Here is a 19972-nt window from a genome sequence, read left to right as displayed (position 1 = left end):
AGCGATTGTGGCAAATAAAGAGGTTTTATTGGCCTCCCGCTGCCACGGGCCACGGGTTGTTACTTTGTCATGTGCGGGGGTTTTATCGGAAAAACGCGCTGTACGGAAAAAGGAGTTTGCAATTGCACAGATGATGTTCTTATTGATTTATGACGGGCCTGAGTTTGTATGGAATTGCTACCGTCTAATTATTGTGTGGGTCTCAGAGATCGACTCAGAGCCGGGGCTGGTTCGCTGTTCAGCGTTACCCCCACCCCTGGTTTCGGCAAGGTCAGACGTGCCTGGCGCCTGGGGCGCAACTCTCTGTTCTCGCCCGAGGCCGTTTGGACGTGCGTTGGAATCTCAACTGATTGTAGTGCGTGGGTTGTTATGGGGTATTTGTTGCGTCCAGCCGACGGCGCTGTTCAGCGTCCCCACCCAAGGTCAGTCGGGTTTGGCAGTGGCGCCACAGTTTCCAGACAGCGGCTTTCCGGCCTCGGAATGTTTATCTGCTTCAAGTCTGGCTGGGGGAGATGTGCCGCCTTGTCGGCCGGAGGCGTTTGATGGTGCCGGGGGAGGTTTGCTCGGGAGGTTGCCACGACCTCGCCGGAGGGCGTGTAAGCATGAGCCGCCTGGGGGCGCTTTTGCTGCGTAGTGATGCTGTGCTTCTTGATATCTGTAACACGGTCAGGGTTTTGTGGGTTCATTGTGCAACTCAGTCTTCGGAACCTGGCCGTTGCAGCTCCACTCGCTCGCGTCGACACTGTATATGGTGTGATGTGCCTATGCTTTTTCTTTTTGAGGCGATTATCGTTTTTGGTACCTTATCTGCTTTTATAATCGTGGTATCCTATGCTGCTTCTGGTTATTATGATGATGGACATTTAATAATCATAGTTTTAGGAGGGAAGAGTGTGGTGTAGCGGGCCTGCGGGGGCAGGGCATGATGTGGAGGAGTGGTCGGCGTGATCACGTGCGTGCAAGGGATATAGGAGTGCGCGCCGCCTGAGGCGTTGTAGTGGTTGCTGTAGTCGCTGTGGCTTGTAGAGTGCATCGAGTACGTAATAAAGGGGAGTTACGGGCAACGTACGCTCACGCTCCCGCTCGTGCAACAAAGCCGGGTTGGACTGTTTCCCCCGCTCGTGTCTGCCTTCGAAGCACCACTATCACGACACCACAGTGGGAATCGAACCGGGTTTTCGACCTTCTTCAACGAACTCACTCCAATAAGCTATAGCACGTATACCGTTTCCTTATTTTAATGTCCACAACATTGTTTTGTGACCTTTAAAGGTTATGCAAAGGTCAAATTTTTAAAGTTGTTGAACGAAACCGGGTTTTTGACATTTTGCAGCTGATAGCCTGTCACTCGTACCACATCATGTTGATAATTTTTATAACTTGGTCAAACATTATCACATTGTCTCATCCTTGACTTCTGAAACAATCTACATCGTCAAATACCGCTCATGAACCATCGTCGTCTTCAGACTTGTACTGTCTTAAAGTTAACACTCATTGCCACCTCAGTGCACTTTTAACGAGAAGACTTACTCTGACAATTACCCTGATACAACAGCAATCTAAGCTAAGCGGTCACACAGTCCATGCTATTGTTATCGCAATCTAGCTATGGATGACCCCCCCCTGCCCCCACCCCCACATAACAATATTTACTTGGTGAATACCCATTCCCTCCGGAGAATGTGCCGCTGCATTCAAACCACATTTACACTTCTTCCTCAATGCCGGAAAGATATGTCGGTGCTTTTAAAACGGGGATCTTTATGCTTAAATGGACATTCATTTTTGTTCCAATGAACACGCACATTCAAAAGGCAGAGACTGTTGTTAAAAGCTTTTATAACACAATGCAACAATATCACAATTTTGTTTCTGAAGGCTCGTTAAATGCAGGAAATAAAAGGCAGGTTCAGGCTACTATATTGAACTTTCATAATACCTTTTTAGGCTTCAAAATTCATAAAAGCTAAAATATTTTTTTTAGTTAATACTGCACATGATGACACTATGGCCAGAAGCTCCTGAAAGCTGAAGCTCAATACGTTGCACTGTGATGGCAATTGTTGGAGACTGCCACACACTATACCATCATGCACGATTGTCATGGATACAACTCGTCGTAAAAGTTGAACATGTTCAACTGTTACAGTGGCCACCGATGCGCCTAAAAAAACTAGTTGCAAGGACCGGCAACTGCCGCACATTTCGCAATTACCAAAAAACTTTTGCTGACCAAGTTGTCACCGACAACCATGTTGCATTGTGTCGGTTAGTGTGCAGTAGGCTTAATACATCATGCTATTTATCACAACCATGAAAACCCATCAGTGGTAATACATTTTAGCAAAGCCACAAGTGTAGTGTAGAGTAGATATCTGAAACATACCAGCGATGTCTCCAGTGGCAGCAGAAAAGCCAAAGTAGCCCTGTTTTGGTAGAATCATGTTTTCAACTCGAGCACACAGCTGCACGTCGTCGGGCTGTGGGCTGTTTCCCATGCTAACCATCACCTGCACATACAAGTATACAAGGATTTCCATAATTAGTGTGCAGGCATGCAAGATAATAAATGAGAGCATACAAAGAGAACCAGATAACAAGAAATCAATGCCCAAAAATGTCCAAATACCCGTCACCATCAAAATGGCCCAACTAATGGGAAACAATGGCAGTGTACTTATCAAAGCACTTCCTCTCAAACGGAATTAAAAGGCATGACCAGATAGACACAGCTCGAAATAAAAAGGAGGCAGCGTGGAAGTCAAATTCAGGAGTACTTGTGAGACATGACATTGACGAGGAGTCAGGGAGAGCACCTCAGCACGAATGGCTTCAGAAGTGGAGATTATTTATTTGAGATGCGTATTTAGTTCCGTCTCTCACCAGTTTCCAGATAATTCATGTTGCTAACAAAACTTTGAGGCTGTAAGCCAAAGTGGTAAATCACAGAGGGGGTCCAGGCAGGTTGGAAACAGATAAAAACTTTATTCAGGGTGTTATGCATATTTTCAGGGTGTAGGGTGTGACTTCATAATGGCAGGATGTTGTTAAATAGAGGGGCAATACCCCTGGGCGCTCACCTGGTAGAACAATGATACTGAGGAGGAAGTCAATGTGGGACGGATTCAGCAAAATGTACCGACCAATGTTATAGCAAATACCTATTTTGGATGCCCCCCCCACCCCCAAATAAGTATTTGCTTTCTTCGCCGAAATTTCACGAACAATTTTGAAACGACCACAACCTTCATCACCCGTGATGCACCAAAGTTTGTTCACGCCATTTAAAAATTTGAGGTCTAAAGGGGTCTACAGGGGGGTTGCCCCCGAAAATATGTATTTGCTTTCTTCTCAGCAACGACACACAATTCCGATGAATGAACAAAATTTGGTACATTTTAATGCCATGAACAAAAGTTGGTACATACAGGGTGAAGGTTGTGGTATAGTTTCATCGAAATCGTATGTGTAGTTTCAGAGAAGAAGTTGCAAGTATTTGTGGACGGACGGAGGGACAGATGGACGACGTGCCATCCCATAAGCTCACCATAACTACGTTCCATGTGAGCTAAAAATGGATTGGGTTGGGTAGTTAGCGCCTCCTCTTAACCGGCTAGGATAATAGAACCATGAGCACGTGATTAAATGTACCGCGACTGACATCATCGCGTCGGTAGTGCGTGTTTTACTGCCATGGCGTTCAATGTGTGCGAATAACACCAGCATTCTGGAACGCGTGCCAAATTCGTAAATTCCCATTTATTGTTTAAAGCCCCACAAAGTCCTTGCTTGTCTGTGTCTAAGGGACATCTACCTGTAATGTTATATATTGCAGTCTTCCCTTGCACTGTATTTTGTTTCCCTAATCTCCGTTCATTCCCCTCCACCAAAAATGACTAGTAAACGAACCATGACCTGCAATAATTGCCCCATTCCCTGGCTTTGTGCCATGGATATTGTTGGACGTTTGGGGTTCATCCCAGGAGCATGGGGATGGAAGGGGCGATTGTCCATGTTAAGTGCGGAGCTCCACTCCGAGTGATAGCCAGAAGTACCAAATGAGTGAATATCTGGTCGGGCAGCAGAATGGGCAGGGCTGCGGGGAACAATCCAATGGCTGGCATGGGGCTATCTCGTAAAATCTGATGTGGCCCAATAGCTGGTCCCAGGCTGCTTCGGAAGATCTGATGTGTGGCTCATTGGCCCTGCCTGCCCCATGGGCTCGAAAGCTGCGCTCGGTGCCTGGTTCTCTCTCCCTCGCTTGCCACGACCTCTCTTGGTCCTGGTCATGGCACACACAAGCTCTCTCTGCCCTGGTCGTCACACTCGTTTCTGCCCTGGACCCAGATGCTCTGCATTGCCCTCGCTTCTTCCTTGGTCCTAGACGGTTTGGTTAGTGCTACCAAAGGAGCTCTTGGGACCATCGGTTGTGGAGAGCAGTGTCAGGGCCATTCTGGAGAGTGGTACCAAGCTGGGGAGGGCGACGGTGACATACATATCGGTAGGCTGAGGCCACTCAGCCCTTCCAAATTGTGTGTGTGTGTGTGTGTGTGTGTGTGTGTGTGTGTGTGTGTGTGTGTGTGTGTGTGTGTGTGTGTGTGTGTGTGTGTGTGTGTGTGTGTGTGTGTGTGTGTGTGTGTGTGTGTGTGTGTGTGTGTGTTCTGATGGGTACCCTGTCTTGTTATCCGGAAGGTAAGGTACAGATTAAGCTAAGTCTGAAACTTGTGCATTTGCTTTCCCTTTTTGTAAATGCATATCTTGATTGCTCTTTTCATTACATTCCCACTTTTCCTGCCTCGGTTGCTCTTTGACGCCATTAAAGCCATCGAGTTGCCTTCCCTCCTTCCCGTTCCCCTCAACGCTCATTGTAAATAAATTATTCTTGTTATATTTCCAATCTGCTCATGGTTGTCCTTTCTTCCATTGGTCCAGCAATGTCCGTATGAAGATTAGCCGGAAGGTTACAATTCCCCATCTAATTGACTCTCATATCAGTCCGGTACATATCATTTGGCAGCACCAACCAACCAATACTGACACAAGTCAAGCTTTTGGGAACTCCCAACCATCTCATCATGTACCTGTTCAACTGGTGCTCCATCCCTTCCACATGACTAATCGCCACCTCCGACAGTGAGAAGCCACATGATCCTTTGCATCAGGCCATACTGCAAACACCAGAGTTTCAGCTTTCCTGGTAGACTGCATTTGTCAATCGACTCCAAACCCTCTGCCACCTACTTAGCTGTCTCCTGAACTCTCCTGGTATCCTTAAACATCCAAGACTTTTCACGGGCTGCTCCTGGATTGATGGAATCTTCTCACCACAACAAAAAATGGGTGTCAACCAGCTTCCCCTTCTTAAAAACCAGACTACAGGACTTCTTGGTTTTAAACTTCATTCTACCACAGTTCATCAGCTTCTCAAGTTTGGTCAATATTGCCACCAATGCTTCTTCACTTTGGCTGAGAAGTGTCAGACCATCCATAAAGGCATGTAGAGGTGGAAACTCTTCATGGAATGCGATTCCTGGACCAACCTTCTCGGCAGCTCTGATGATAACTTACATTGCCAGAACAAACAGGATGGGGGATATAATGCATCCCATTGGGATCCCAACTTCAAGGTCCACCTACAGGGTGCTTCAAAAAGATTGATACAACTTTGACTTCCTGCCATTTCTTTGTTTTTTTTGACCTATACAGTTTTCCTTTTCAGAGTTTGGTGGTGTTATCGTGGTATTTGTTCCCTGGGATTTCTAGCTCCGTAACTCAACTATGCCATTTACAGAGAAGCAGAAGACAAAAGTGGTGGCTCTGTGGTATAAGACTAAATCATATGTTGACATCCACCGGAGGTTCTGCCGGGAATGCGACCTCAGAACACGTGATGGACCCGCAAATTGTGCCATTCAACGTATTGTGAACCATTTAGAGCACAAGAGCACAGTGCACAACCAGAACAAGGGCAATAGTGGGAGGCCAGCATCAGTAACCAAGAGCCAAGCCAACATCGATGCCATGCGGGATTCTGCAGTGGACAGTTTCAAATAGTCCCACCGCCGGCACTCCCGGGAGCGAGGCATAAAACCAACATCAGTCTGGCGTATCCTCACGAAGGAAATGAAGTTTTTCCCATCCATCATCATCTCGATGACATGAAAAGGAGACTTGATGTGCGCAATTAGCTCAGTGACAGGATAGAGCAGTACCCAACTGGATCAACCTGATCTGGTTCAGTAATGAAGCCCATTTCTACTTGAACAGTGCCATCAACAACCACAACATTTTCTGCAGGCAGAACCACCTGAGATCACTGAAAGGGCCAAAGGTCACGTGCTTCTGCGCCTTCAATGCCAGATGGGGAACACTCAGGTCCTATTGTTTTGAGAATGACAACAGCAGGACGGTGACGATCAACGGTGAGCGCTACCGGGCCATGCTCCAGAAGTTCCATAATGATCTAGCCAAAAAGGTCACCCCAAATCAGCTCAGCATGACCTGGTTTATGCAGGATGGTGCACCCCCACATACAGCTGGTGACAACATCACTTTCCTGTGGTAGCTCTTCAGAAACCACCTCGTTGCCCTGGGTACCACTCATGACTGGGACCCCATAGCCCAGACTTGAACCCTCTGGACTACTAGTTCTGAGCCCTACCAAGGGCTCTGTCTACACCAACCGCCCTGCCACACTGGATGATCTGAAGCAGGAGGTGTCAGACTACCTCCAGGCAGTGCTACATGAGACCTCGAGGAAAGTTGGACAGAACTTTGGAGTCAGGATCAATGCATGTCTGAACCACGGAAGGTCACATCGAGAATGTCAATTTCAAGGATTTTGCATCAATGCAAACTTCAGACCTTGGGCTCTCACAAACTCGAGCAGTGACTTGCGGCAATAGCAATCAATGATAGAAGATACCATGTCATAAGCTTTCAAGAAATGTTGGCTCGTGTTCCTGAGGATTCTGTTTCTATGCAAACAAGCATTGAAAGTTGCATCACTCTTTTTGAAACACCCTGTACTTTTTTGTGAATTCTCATGTCAAAAACTTTATCTGAAAGCCCTCATAATACTCTATGATGAAATCCTTCACCTTCTCAGGAATCCAGAAGAAGTCCACAGCATACTCGATCAACGCATGGGGTACAGATCCATACGCATTGGCAAGATCAAGCCACACCACACTCAGATGCCTCTCTGCTTCCTGGATAGCATGCCAGATCATGCTAGTATGTTCCAAACAACCTGGAAAGCCTGGTATCCCTGCCTTCTGCAGAGGTGTTATTCAGTCCATCCTTCAGAAGAAAGGGTGACATTCTCTCAGCTAGGATCGCAAACATAATCTTGCCCTCCATATTGAGCAATGAGATTGGTCGGAATTGCCAAAGACTACTCGACCCTTTTTCCTTTGGGATATGCACCCCTTCTGCTTTGTTCCATGAAGAGGGAACATCATCTTTTCACCAAACTACTTTCAACAACCTCCAGAGAAACTTCCTTAGTTCACTATACTTCTTGTACACTTTGTAGGGTACTCCGCTTGGACCTGGAGCAGATGCAGATCTTGCTTTCATGATGAACCTCACTTCCTCTGCCACTTTTGGTGCTGATTTATCAAACTCGATGCCTAGTTGTATTGGCCTTACCAGTCCAACTATATCAGTGCATTGGTATATTTCAGTTTTCAGCCGAATAGATGCTATTAAGGTGCTCCTCCATTACTTATCGGGGTATGATGAGCTCATCACTCTTACTCTGCTCAAAAAGCTTCTTCGTGAACTGGTATGGGATATTGAAGAAAGCTCTCCTCTGGTGTTCCCTCTTTTTCCTTTTCTGTCTTTGCTGTTCAGCACATCTGAGTGAAGCTAACTTACAACAAACCTGGTTTTGAAGCTCTGCAAGTCCTTGCTTTCCTTCATCAGTGGCCTTCTTCCTTTGTCACCTTAGTGACTTCAACTCCTGCATCAATGATCTCATTTCATTCTGCCACCTGCTTGGAGTTTTCTCCATCTGTTGCCTCTTGCGGTCGAGCAAGCCAAATTGCACTCTTCCGAAGTCATAGATCAGGTCACTCATCACTTCCAACTTCCTCTTTGATGTTCCTTTCAAAGTGTTTCCAAGTATCAGAGTGATGTCCTCATCAAACTCAAACCATTCCATCTCCTCTATCATTGCAGACCATTTCATCTTTGCCTTCCTCCCAACTAACTCTTTGCTATGACTTTGCACTGAATCTGCCTGGGAACTGTGGTGAGACACCTGTCCTTGGCCATTTCCTGTCTGACCTGAAGGCTGATGACTTCCTCCAGAGCGATGACAAATCAGTATGTGAGGATGATGGCTGGTCATCTCCTGCTGCAGGTGGTATTGTACATCTCATTCTCGATTGATGAATTTGGAAGCCCTTGTCACTATTAAACACCTTGCCACACCAACAAACTACATATTCTGTGGTACTCATACTCTGCTACATCATGATATACACACACACACATGTATATATATATATATATATATATATATATATATATATATATATATATATATATATATATATATATATATATATATATATATATATATATATATATATATATATATATAAACACAAACACACCTCGATTTTCGGTTGCACCCATTTGTGTTGATGCGAAGTTGCATCGTCCATCAATAGGTACCTCGGCTTTTAATGACGTCTCTTTACATCGAAGTTACGTCATTAAAGCCACGTGCTTTAGCTTCTTCAGTCACCAATTTTCCTGAAACACCCAGCTATATGCTGAGACGTTGAGATAGTTGACGTTTTTGAGCTCGCAGGCACGCACACTGCCACACGTGGTTTGCCATTTTAAGACGTGTCTGCATTGAAGTGCAATGGAGGTTTTGTACAGTGCTACATCACACTTCAATGACGACACGGCAAACCGTGCTGCTGTGTGCGGGCCGGAAGCTTTCGTTCAGGGTTACCAGATCTGAAACGTGGAAATATCGTCTTGGAAACTCAAAATTATTGTGCATCGTCAAATCTTTGCATCATTATAACATTTTACTCACTAATTTTATTTAACCTCTGTCACACTTCAATGTCGACGTTTCACTGATAAACAGTGCGTGGCTGTGCCGTGCCTGTGTGTGTGCTGCCAAAGGCAAGCTTCATGGATGGAACAACATTTCTGCATTCTGTGCCCTTGTCAGGTTGTATCTGTACCTGTCATCCTGAATGTAATATTCCAGTACGGAATGTAAATTTAGACCGATTAGATGGCACAGCAGTCGAACACTACGCCGCCTTGGCCATTGTTCATATTGTCCACATGAAACAAAGAAATTATTCTTCCACTGGCAATTCAATTCAAATTCATTGACTGGGTGGCTCATGAAAATTGGCAACTGAGAAGCCAAAGCATGAGACTTGAATGACGCAACTTTGGTGAAAAGTGCACTGTACTTTATTCTGCATTTGCGCTGTTCAGATGTCTGTACTTCGAAAATCGTCATCTTGAGTTCTAAGCATGCTTGTGTTGATAAGTGTGAGCCTGTGGCTAAGAAAATGTAAAACTGTAAATCCGGAGGTGAATTTGCATGTTGTACGCAGCAGGGTGAGTGCTGATCGTGCTGTTGATGTTGGTCAGTACTGAGGTTTGCCTCAAACAACCGTACGTACAATTTATAAAAATGCAGAACAAATTTGTGAAACTGCTCAACGTGCTACACCATTAACATCCAAGTTAATTACAAAGCAAAGGAGCTCTTGCATGGAAAAGTTGGAATGTATGCTGGCCATGTGGATTGAGGACCTCAATAGAACGAGGACGACTATGAGTGAAGCCATTATACAGCAGAAAGCTAAAAGTCTGCATGATGACTTAAAGGAGAGCGAGAGTTCAGTTTCCACTGCCATTGTTAAAGAGACAATCACTGCAATCCATGGCTGGTTTGATAGGTTTGTGTGTGTGCATGGGCAGGATGGCCTCGAGGTACGCACTGTTAAGCCAGGTGTCCCATCTGCTAGCATTAGTTGATGGATGTTAAAGATCCTCACGGTGTTTTTCATGAAGATCATGAGATTCATCCCCAGCACCCTTAACAGATTATAAATCCCTGCCCGGCCAACGAGAAGCAAGCCTTCCATCCTTCTTCATCTGATCATAACTAAATCTCACTCTTTCCCCCCCCCCCCTTTCTCTACCACCACCATAGCATATTTTACTTCAATAAAATTATTTCATTTCAATTATTTACTTTCAAAATATGTGTGAGATTGAATGTTTAAATTATCTCTGTTTAAGCCAAAAAGTTAATATCGTAGGTGAAAATTACGACATCCCTCTGCTTACCTCCCACACAGCCGTATTTCATATGGAAAAAAAATGATTCAATTCAAGTCACAGTTTTCAAGAACACATTCTCAACGTAAATCAAGGTATACTTGTACATACACTATATATATATATATATATATATATATATATATATATATATATATATATATATATATATATATATACATATATACATACATACATATACATACACACACACTATATATAGATATACGTACATATACATACAAATCAGCTGCTTTCGACAACCAGGTTTTGGTGTATGAAAATGGGTAAGTGCACAAATGCGTGTGTGGATGTGGAATTTCACCATAAATAGTAAAATGCTAAATTTTCATCATGCAAAACGACTGGGAATCTTCTTAACCATAGCACCACTTTATGAAACAACCACAAAACCATTCAGAAAGGACCCACGCGGGCTGTCTGTCATGCTTCAGGTGTTGATGTGCCCACCCGCAATTCACACCTCCAAGGTGGATTTGTAGTAAACAACATTGACGTTTATAGGATAGAGCCTGTTGCGAAAATCCCGATAACAGGAATCCAGTGTCTGATTCATACCATCACTGCATCCAGGAAAGGCGGGACACACACAAATGGGAAAAACGCATTAAGGTTTAGGAAAGCGAGCAAAAAGATCAAATGGACATCACACAAAAAAAAAAATGTTATGTAAACAAAATACATTATTGTTTACAAACACAACTGCAAACTGAGATTGAAACTTAAACCCCTCTCTAAAAAAAATTAAAAAAAAAAAAGGAATGTCCTTACTTTTGATGGTCGTACTCCATGGAACCGTCATTCCCAACAATTAGTACAATTGGGTTTTTATTCTGCAAAACAAAGACAAAAAAGGGAAGTCAACACCTGTAAATTACTTCATTGGTCCCTGAGGCTTAGGTGCAGAAAGATGGTGCTGAGGTGATCAAGAGCTAACACTTGGAATGAAAAAGATAAATGAGCTAGTTCAGATCATATGTGATAACTGTGGAAACTAGCCAATATGGAATCTCTGTACCATATAGGGATATGTGATATGACAGAGAAAATCCTCACAATGAGGAACAAGCACGAATAGATTTGCGCAACAAGATGGACATTCAATCGGAGGTCAGTTGGATTCGAGTGCAGAGTCCTCAGTCAGTACAGTAAACCAGAATCAGAACACATACGATGGGAGGGATTGTCAAAACATGGAAACGACAAATGCTAACACCACTGCATGCAGATTTGAAGGAGAAGGGGAACAGGCAGGACCATGGATCGAGCAGTGACTCGCATTGTTTCGGTAAACCATCACAATGATGCCTGAATGCAGGAAGAGAGCATTATGTCCACAATCCACAATGATGTTAAATGGGAGTGAATCTCAGCACAAAAAAATATGAATATTGATCTCAGGTAACCCTGCTTATAATATGATAAAACTGTCAGTTATTAATTATGAAAATAATTTACTGCCCACGAACTGAAGTCCATCGTCAATAGTTCGTCGTTGTTGTTGGGACTGAGGGTTTTTCTAGGCCTGAGAGGCATGTCAACTAGATTATTCTCTCAGCTGAGCCTTTTGTTTGGCAGTAGCCATTGTCGATTAGAAAAACAAAAGAGAGTATAAAGAAAAACATTTGAGATAACTGATAGGAGAAATCAAAGCAAATTCAAGAAGCCATGACAAAAAGCAACAATGCAGCTTTGTTTTTCAGAGTGAAAAGGTAAGAATGACTTTCAAGCCATGCCATTGCAAATTCTCCAGCAGGCGCTCGCACCCCATGGGGGTCAAAATTTTCAAAGTGGCCAACGAGCAGATGTGGATTTGGATGGGCACTTGACGTGGTGCTCCTATCATTCTACGAGGGTGCGTTGAAAGGCGATTCCTCCTATTCTTTTACTCCAAAACACGTAAAGATATTCAAATGAAAAAAAAAAAAATGTGGTCCACACATTAGTTCTTCCCAAGAACCCTGAGAGTAAGACATGGCCAATGGAGTACCGCCACAAAAGGATCACCAGCCCCGACTTGGCTCCATCAGATTTTCATCTCTTCCCTAAACTTCAGGAACACCATCGTGGAGAACATCTTTCTTCTGATGATGATGCCCAGGCCGCTGTGAAGTGCTGGTTAAATCAGCAGGATGAACAGTTATATTGTGACGACATCACAAAACTACTTGAACGTTGGCAGAACCGTGTGGACCACAGTCATCATTTTGTGGATAAATAAATATGCATGATGGTAGAATAAAGGCTGATGGTAGTATTTGTGTTTCTTCATTCAAATATCTTGAACCGTTTTGGAGAAAAAGAACAGGAAGCATTACTTTTCCACACTCTTGTCACGCTCAGATATTTCAGGGGCCTCAGATCAGACTGGGAGGTTTGGCAGAGCTGACTGGCACTAAATATCAGTCGGGCAGGTCTATCATCTACTTTCTTGTGTACTTCAGATGCAGGTGTATACATGAATACATCGATACCTTAATTTGTCATTTATCATGCAGCGAACGGGGTGCAACACAAGCTGTGTTCGTGGAAACCATGTGCCTCATATTTTAACAATCAAAACAAACACTTTTTGTTTGGCTTGAGCACCGCTGTTTAAAAACATCTGAACGGATAAAATTTCCAGGGCAACGTGGCAAAAGCAAGCACCCCCACAATAAAGTAAAGCAAAGGATGAAAGCAAGCAAAGCAGAATGAAAAAAAAAAAAACAGCTCCAGTACCTTCCTATCATTGTCAAACGAATCGAAGAAGACCCCAAGTCCATTCCAACGGTCCTCTACTCCGTACACCGGCCCCTGACCGCCGGGGCGCTCTGTAAACCAAAAGGCCTGCACACACCCAAATAAATAAGATATGACAGAGGAGGTGTTGGCAAACAGGTCGCTGCTCTCCACTTGCCTTTGAACAATGAGCCAAGACAAAGATGATTGGTGGCACATGGGAACAAATGGGGGGGAAAAAAAACAAATAAATAAATCTAGACTGGATTTGTAGTTTAAATTGAAAGAATTGGCAAGGAATGCAAACTTTCTGAAATGAAAGACAGATTGATCATTTGCAACTACATTTGCTGCAAGTGCTTGTTACTTCTTGTCTCCGTTATCATCTGAGCTCAAGCGTTTGGACATCGGTATTGCGGAACTCTCTGAGGTTCGGAGACCGGATTGCGGCGAGATCATGGTGGGTGGTTACACCTACTATTGGTCTGGTCGCTCTGATGGTTACCATGGCCAAGGAGTTGCTGTAGCTGTGTCCAATAAGCTGACTCCAATTATAATTGAGGTAACACCGGTCAACGAGCGTAGGAGACTAGGGATTCGTGACTCCTTAGGTGTCATTTCCCTGGTCTCTGTTTATGCTCTGACTGAGGCGAGTGATCTCACCGTGAAGGATGCATTCTACGCCACACTCGAGTCTGTGGTGGATAAGTGCCCCAGACGAGGTACCCTTCTAGTCTTGGGGGATTTTAATGTATCGACTAGAACTGATAGGGATGGTTATGAGACACGTGTTGGTCCCCATGGGTCTGGAACAGTGAACCTGAATAGCACTAAGTTCCTTGACTTTGCAAGAAGTCATGGACTTAGGGTGGCTGGTTCATGGTTTCAGCGCCCACAAGCTCATCGCTGGACTTGGTATTCCAACGCTGGCGGTGTGGCAAAGGAGATTGACCATGTCCTCGTTGATGGTCGCTGGAGGATGATCCAGAACTGCAGGGTCTACCAGAGTGCTCAGTTCCTCAATACTGACCACAGGCTTGTTGTAACCACTCTGAAGTTGCACCTTAAATCCAGGTATCATCCCAGCCATGGCTGGATGTTGGCAAGCTCAAGGATGAGAGGGTAGTTGTGGAGTTTGCGAACAGGCAGAGTGGAGATTTGGGGGGTCTGGGTGCTTTGGGAGGTCCTGAAGAGTTGTGGAATGCCTTCAAGACCATCGTCCTTGATGTTGCCGGTGGATGTCTTGGAACTCATCGTTGGGCAAAGAAGAATTTTGTCTCTCAAGGGACACTGGATACCATTGACCAGAGTCGCAGGGCCAGGCTGAATGGCAGAGCTAAGCTGTTCAGGGAGCTGAGGCGTAAAACTGTACGTGTACTGAGGGTGGACAAGGAGGCCTATGTGCGAGGAATCTGTGAGGGGGTAGAACATCACCTGTGGTCAAATGATTCTCATCCCGCTTACAGGGGAATTTGCACATTGTGTTCATCCAAGCCCATCCCTCAGTGTACTACAGTGAGAGCAGAGGGTGGTAGGCTCTTGACAGAGGAGTCTGAAGTGAAGGCCCGCTGGGCCAGTTACTTTGAGCAGTTGTATCAGGCTGATCTACCAGCTGTCGAGTTGGACGTCTGGGGTGTTACAATCCCTGTTGCTGACCCTCCAATCAACTGTGGTCCACCTTCGCTTGTGGAAACACGGGCTACAGTGAACCGGTTGAAACAAGGTAAAGCTCCAGGGATCTGTGGCATCCATGCTGAACTTCAAGGCTGGTGGAAATGCTGCACTCGTGTCGTTGCATGCAGTTTTGTGCTCTGCCTGGAACACAGGCATCATCCCAACTGACTGGAAGAGGGGCCTTGTTGTCCCTCTCTGGAAAGGGAAGGGTGATCGCCAAGACTACAACAACTACCGAGGGGTGTCGCTGCTCTCAGTGCCGGGCAAGGTCTTTGCTCGGATAATTCTTGATAGGGTTCGCCACCATCTGCTTGAGCACCAGCGTCCAGAGCAGTCAGGCATTACACCAAAGAGGTTAATGATTGACCATATCCTTGCTCTTCGGGTTCTCACCGAACGCAGACGAGAGTTTTGGCAGGGGCTGCTTGCAGCTTATGTTGATCTCTGTAAAGCGTTTGATTCAGTGAATCAGGATGCTCTCTGGAGGATTATTGGCATTCATGGGGTGCTCCCAAAACTGATCGATCTGATGTCTGAACTCAACTCTGGTACTGAGAGTGCTGTGAGATGTAGTGGTACCATCTCTGACTTATTTCCAGTTGTTATTGGAGTTCGTCAGGGTGTGTGTACTGGCTTCCTACACTTTTCAGCACTTGTATGGACTGGATTCTTGGGAGGATGTCGGACAGATCAAGTTGCGGTGCGTCATTTGGGAATGTCAAGATCTCTGACCTTGATTTCGCAGATGATGTAGTCATCTTTGCGGACACTTTAGATATCCTTTTGGGGGCCCTCGAGGTGCTGAATGAGGAGTCAGAGCCACTAGGATTATGGGATTCCTGGGTCAAAACTAAGATCCAGGCTTTCAATGACATCTTGGATGCTGCTGTCCTGTCTGTGCCTGTTTGTGGTGAGGATGTTGAGGTCGTGGAGAGATTCACTTACCTTGGCAGTGATATTCATGCCTCTGTTGGCTGCGAGTCAGAGGTCAGACGGCTGGGTCAAGCCTGGGCAGTCATGGATTCACTGGATCATGGGGTGTGGCGCTGCCGGTACCTGTGCGGGAGGACGAAAGTCCGAGTCTTCAGGTCCTTGGTGCTTCCAGTCTTGCTCTATGGATGTGAGACTTGGACTCTGACCAGGGAGCAAAGATGGAGACTTAATTCATTTGGTACCACGTCTCTTCGGAGAATCCTTGGCTATCAATGGTCAGAATTTGTGTGCAACGAGCAGTTGCTGAGAGAGGCTCAAACGAGATTTATTACCTGCATAGTCCGTGGGCGTCAGCAGCAGCTGTATGGGCATGTGGCTCGTTTTCCTGACAGCTGATCCTGCTCACCAGATTCTCTCAGCAAGGGAACCTCATGAGTGGAGGAGGCCAATTAACTGACCACATGCCTCATAGTTGCAGCAGGTTGATCAGCATCACAAGGAGATGGGGATGGGCCAGGCATCTGCCTGGGGCATGGCCAGATGGAGGCCTCTGAAGTACTGACGGAAAGTGGATGCAGTGACGTGCTGCTCCGGTGTATGCACCCATACCTGGCCTGACCTGATGACTCCACTCTCTGGCATGATGTCTCATCCTTCTGACAGACAGGCAGCAGCCTCTCTCCTCTCTTCAGAGCTTGACATCAATCACAAACAGGTCAAACACAATTTTGCTTATGTATCCATGTTGTAAACCCTTTGCATTCTCCCTTACTGCTCATTGTTACCTGCATCTCTTGTTTGTCTGACTCTGTCAACTTTCTCTCTTCGCCCTGCTGTTGGCTTTTCCCCTTTCTTATGTTGTGTCCTGGTCTCTTCCACAAGCCGAGACAGTGTTTAAAAAATTCTCATAATTCGTGGCATTTTTCAGGAACGTATCCCCCATGAATGTTGGGGTCCGACAGTATTTCATTTTCAGTTTTACTTTCCAATCATTCATTCACTTTGCGATTCATTAATCTGCTAACATCAGAGCATGTGAAAAAGATACTCTGGCATAATAGATCGAAGAACTACTTCGGATTTCAGTTTCCTTTGCTGTGGAACGACCCGCATTGGACCAAGTCGCCAGAGCTCGAGGGCCAAAGAGAATCCGTGTCAACATGCATCACTGACAGCAGAACAGAAGGTACATAGTACCCGCAAAGACTTACTACACATTTCACCACCACAATGATACAAGGACAATATTTTGTTTTAATATTGATCTCGGGGTGAATTGCACAGGAACCAATAATGCCATCAGGAGCTTTAACCACCTCTGATCTGTTATAGCCATTGGTGATAGGTGCAGCCCCACTGCAGGACAATACGATAAGCAAAAGCCATATTACGTACCAAACCATCGGCACCAACTCGACCCCGACCAGTAATTTGAAGTGATGCCTCGGCCTGCCAATTCGGAAAAGTAAGAGGGTCCGCGGCCCAGATTGCACCCCGTTGATCTTGCAGTGCAGACGCCAACCTAATCTTGTTTTTGCTGACAACTGCATCTACGCAATAATCACACGACACAGAAGTTACATTAAATCCAACCATATACTGTGTAAATATTCAAAGGCAATGAGCTTCATTGGCAGAAAGGATGTACAATATAGTTGGTTAATCTGGACATTTTGGGTGCTTGTTACTCATGAAATTATGGCCATGATAAAGACCAATTACTGCACCATAGTCCCAAGAAGGAAGCCAGACATAACACACATACACAAACACAGTATTACCTGACTTTATCAGTTGCATTAACAGGGTCCTTGCCCTCCAGTGCATGTATTTCAATGATTACCGTAAACAAATATCTTATTCCACCTGAAAATACAACAAATATTCTCCCACAATTGCTGTAAAAGTAATAGCATCAGGGTTAAACAGGAAATTTCACAGCAGCACACAGCCATTCATAATCTCAAACCCAAGCAAACTTCAACCACACAAGTTAGTTAAATTTTCACATCAATCATTTTACCACTATGTTGCAAAAAACAGTTCAAACTACCGATAAGAGCAACGGTACAATCCAGGCAATTTGGAGCTTGCATTAGGTAGAAAGACCTGGGTAATCATCATTGCTGCATCATCATGTACATATGAGGGCCGTTTCTAAAGATACACAAATAAACTAGAATGGCACTTTGTGGAGTGCATAACTCCACCAGGCTGAACAGTTTTTGTTGTGTACACCACCGAAACGCAAGATCTGCATCAAAATTTAATCGGCTTGTTCTTGTCACCTACCAAACTCATCCACCAAGTTTCGTCCAAATCCATCCATAGCTGCTTGAAATATCATGCATATGTATGTGTATATAACACACACACATATATATATATATATATATATATATATATATATATATATATATATATATATATATATATATATATATATATATATATATATATATATATAGTTTTAGCCCTATCTCTCAATGGTGAAGAATCATTTAAAAAATTCTAGCATCCAGATCTTCACAATTCGTCCTTGTCACACACCCAACCTGTCCACCAAGTTTTGTCCGAATCCATCCATAACGCTTTGACATATATTGCTCACGCGCAGACAAACACGGTATTTTTTCAGTGATGTTGTGGGGAGCAATCTGGAGCACTGGTCGGTCAGAGCTTGTGGAGTGTGTTGGCAACATCAACTCTAGGATATACATTTCTATCCTTGAGGATCGACATTCCCCATCTTCCACTGGTCAGATGGTCAAAAACAACACTCTGTTCATGTAAGATGGAGCTCCATGCCACACTACTAAAAAGACAAAAGAATGGCAGGACAGAAATTGGATCAAGTGACTTCCATGGCAAAGACAGTCTCCTGACATGAATCCCATTGAACACCTCTGCACCATATTGGATCGAGCTGTGTGGAAAGAGTCCAGGAAACAAACATCATGGGCAGAATTGCTGAACCTTTTCCGTGAAGCCTGCGCAGACATCCCACAAGAGAAAATTTCGGAACTCGTTAGTTCCATGCCTGAAAGAGTAAAAGCGTTGAAATCTGCAAATGGAAAGTCTACCAAATACTAGTGCATGTATTTAAATGTTAAATAAATAAATTATTTTAAAATCATGGTGTCTATTTACTTTTGTCATGTCTCCATACATGTTGATTGTGCTTTGGATACTACACCTTGAAAATCGAGTGCTGGGAACTATTTCCTTTTTTATGCAGAAACACAATTCTATGGCAATCTTCTCCTGAAATCTTAGCCATTTTGTTTTGAGCCAACAGTTAATCCTGCAATTTCTGTATTCTGCAGTACAAAAAGTGGGCTTTCCGCTTAATGATGTGGAGAGGAACACCTGTTGTTCATGTGGAACACACGAGTCATCAAATATATTTGATTGGTAAATGTCATGGATTAGCTACGATAGCTCTTCATATTAGCTGCTCATGTATAGTTTGCTTTGAATTGTAGCAATTACAAGTTTTTGAAGAATCTGTTCAATGTGAATTAAAGATTATTACATGACAAGCTTGGTTTCTTCTCACCGAAAATAAGTTGAATTAATAAGTCGACATTGTTACAACACCGAGTAGAAAACACGAGTGGAGCTTTTGAGTAAATTATTGATGCTCATAACATCCATATTTTGCAACACCTGAATGTGTAAAAAAAATTTCGCACAGCAGTGTAAATATAATTAAGATACAAAGATAACTAGAACAGCACGAGGTAGAGTGCATACCTCTGCCAGGATGAAGTTTACATTTTGCATCCCACTGATTGGTCTCATCTCGAATACGACGTGCAGATCCATCTTCGTCATCCTTGTCACACACCAAAATCTCATCAGGTTGTTTGGATCACCTACCCAACCTGTCCACCCAGTTTTGTCATAATCCGTGTGTGTATAAGTTGCTACTTATCGTTTTTTGGCCCCATCTCTCAATGGTGACGAATCACTTAAGAAATTTGAGTATCCGGATCTGGATCTTCACCAAAATCAAATCAATTTGTCCTCGTCACACACCCATGTCCGCAACTTTTTGAGATATCATGCTCACAGACAAACAGACAGGGGTGAATACATAGCCTACGTCCACCCTCAGTGGCAGAAGTAATAAACAGGGAATCTGTGTGCATTTGTTTTATCGACTTATTTGAGTCACATGAGTGAAAAAGTCAAGTTCGTTGGTACCAACCCTCAAAAATAACCCATGAATGGGGTGTATGTTACTCTTTGGCTGTGACGTCATCGTAAGAAACAATTCAGC

General features: G+C 44.3%; 1 protein-coding gene across 1 annotated transcript in view; it reads right to left on the bottom strand.

Annotated features, from left to right (window-relative positions):
- Positions 1-19972, bottom strand: part of LOC147015410 (protein ERGIC-53-like) — a 40203-nt gene that overhangs the window by 18101 nt on the left and 2130 nt on the right. The window contains exons 2-6 of the mRNA XM_085850129.1: positions 17083-17237; positions 13081-13188; positions 11131-11192; positions 10823-10922; positions 2390-2513 (exon numbers count right to left, since the gene is read on the bottom strand). Of these exons, the coding sequence (XP_085706255.1) occupies positions 2390-2513; positions 10823-10922; positions 11131-11192; positions 13081-13188; positions 17083-17237 (549 nt within the window). The remainder of the gene's footprint in view (positions 1-2389; positions 2514-10822; positions 10923-11130; positions 11193-13080; positions 13189-17082; positions 17238-19972) is intronic.

Source organism: Eptatretus burgeri, chromosome 12, assembly GCF_056783735.1.
Source record: "Eptatretus burgeri isolate ZD-2024b chromosome 12, Ebu_testis_v1, whole genome shotgun sequence".
NCBI classification, from domain to species: domain Eukaryota; kingdom Metazoa; phylum Chordata; class Myxini; order Myxiniformes; family Myxinidae; genus Eptatretus; species Eptatretus burgeri.
This window is presented reverse-complemented; position numbering and strand designations above follow the sequence as displayed.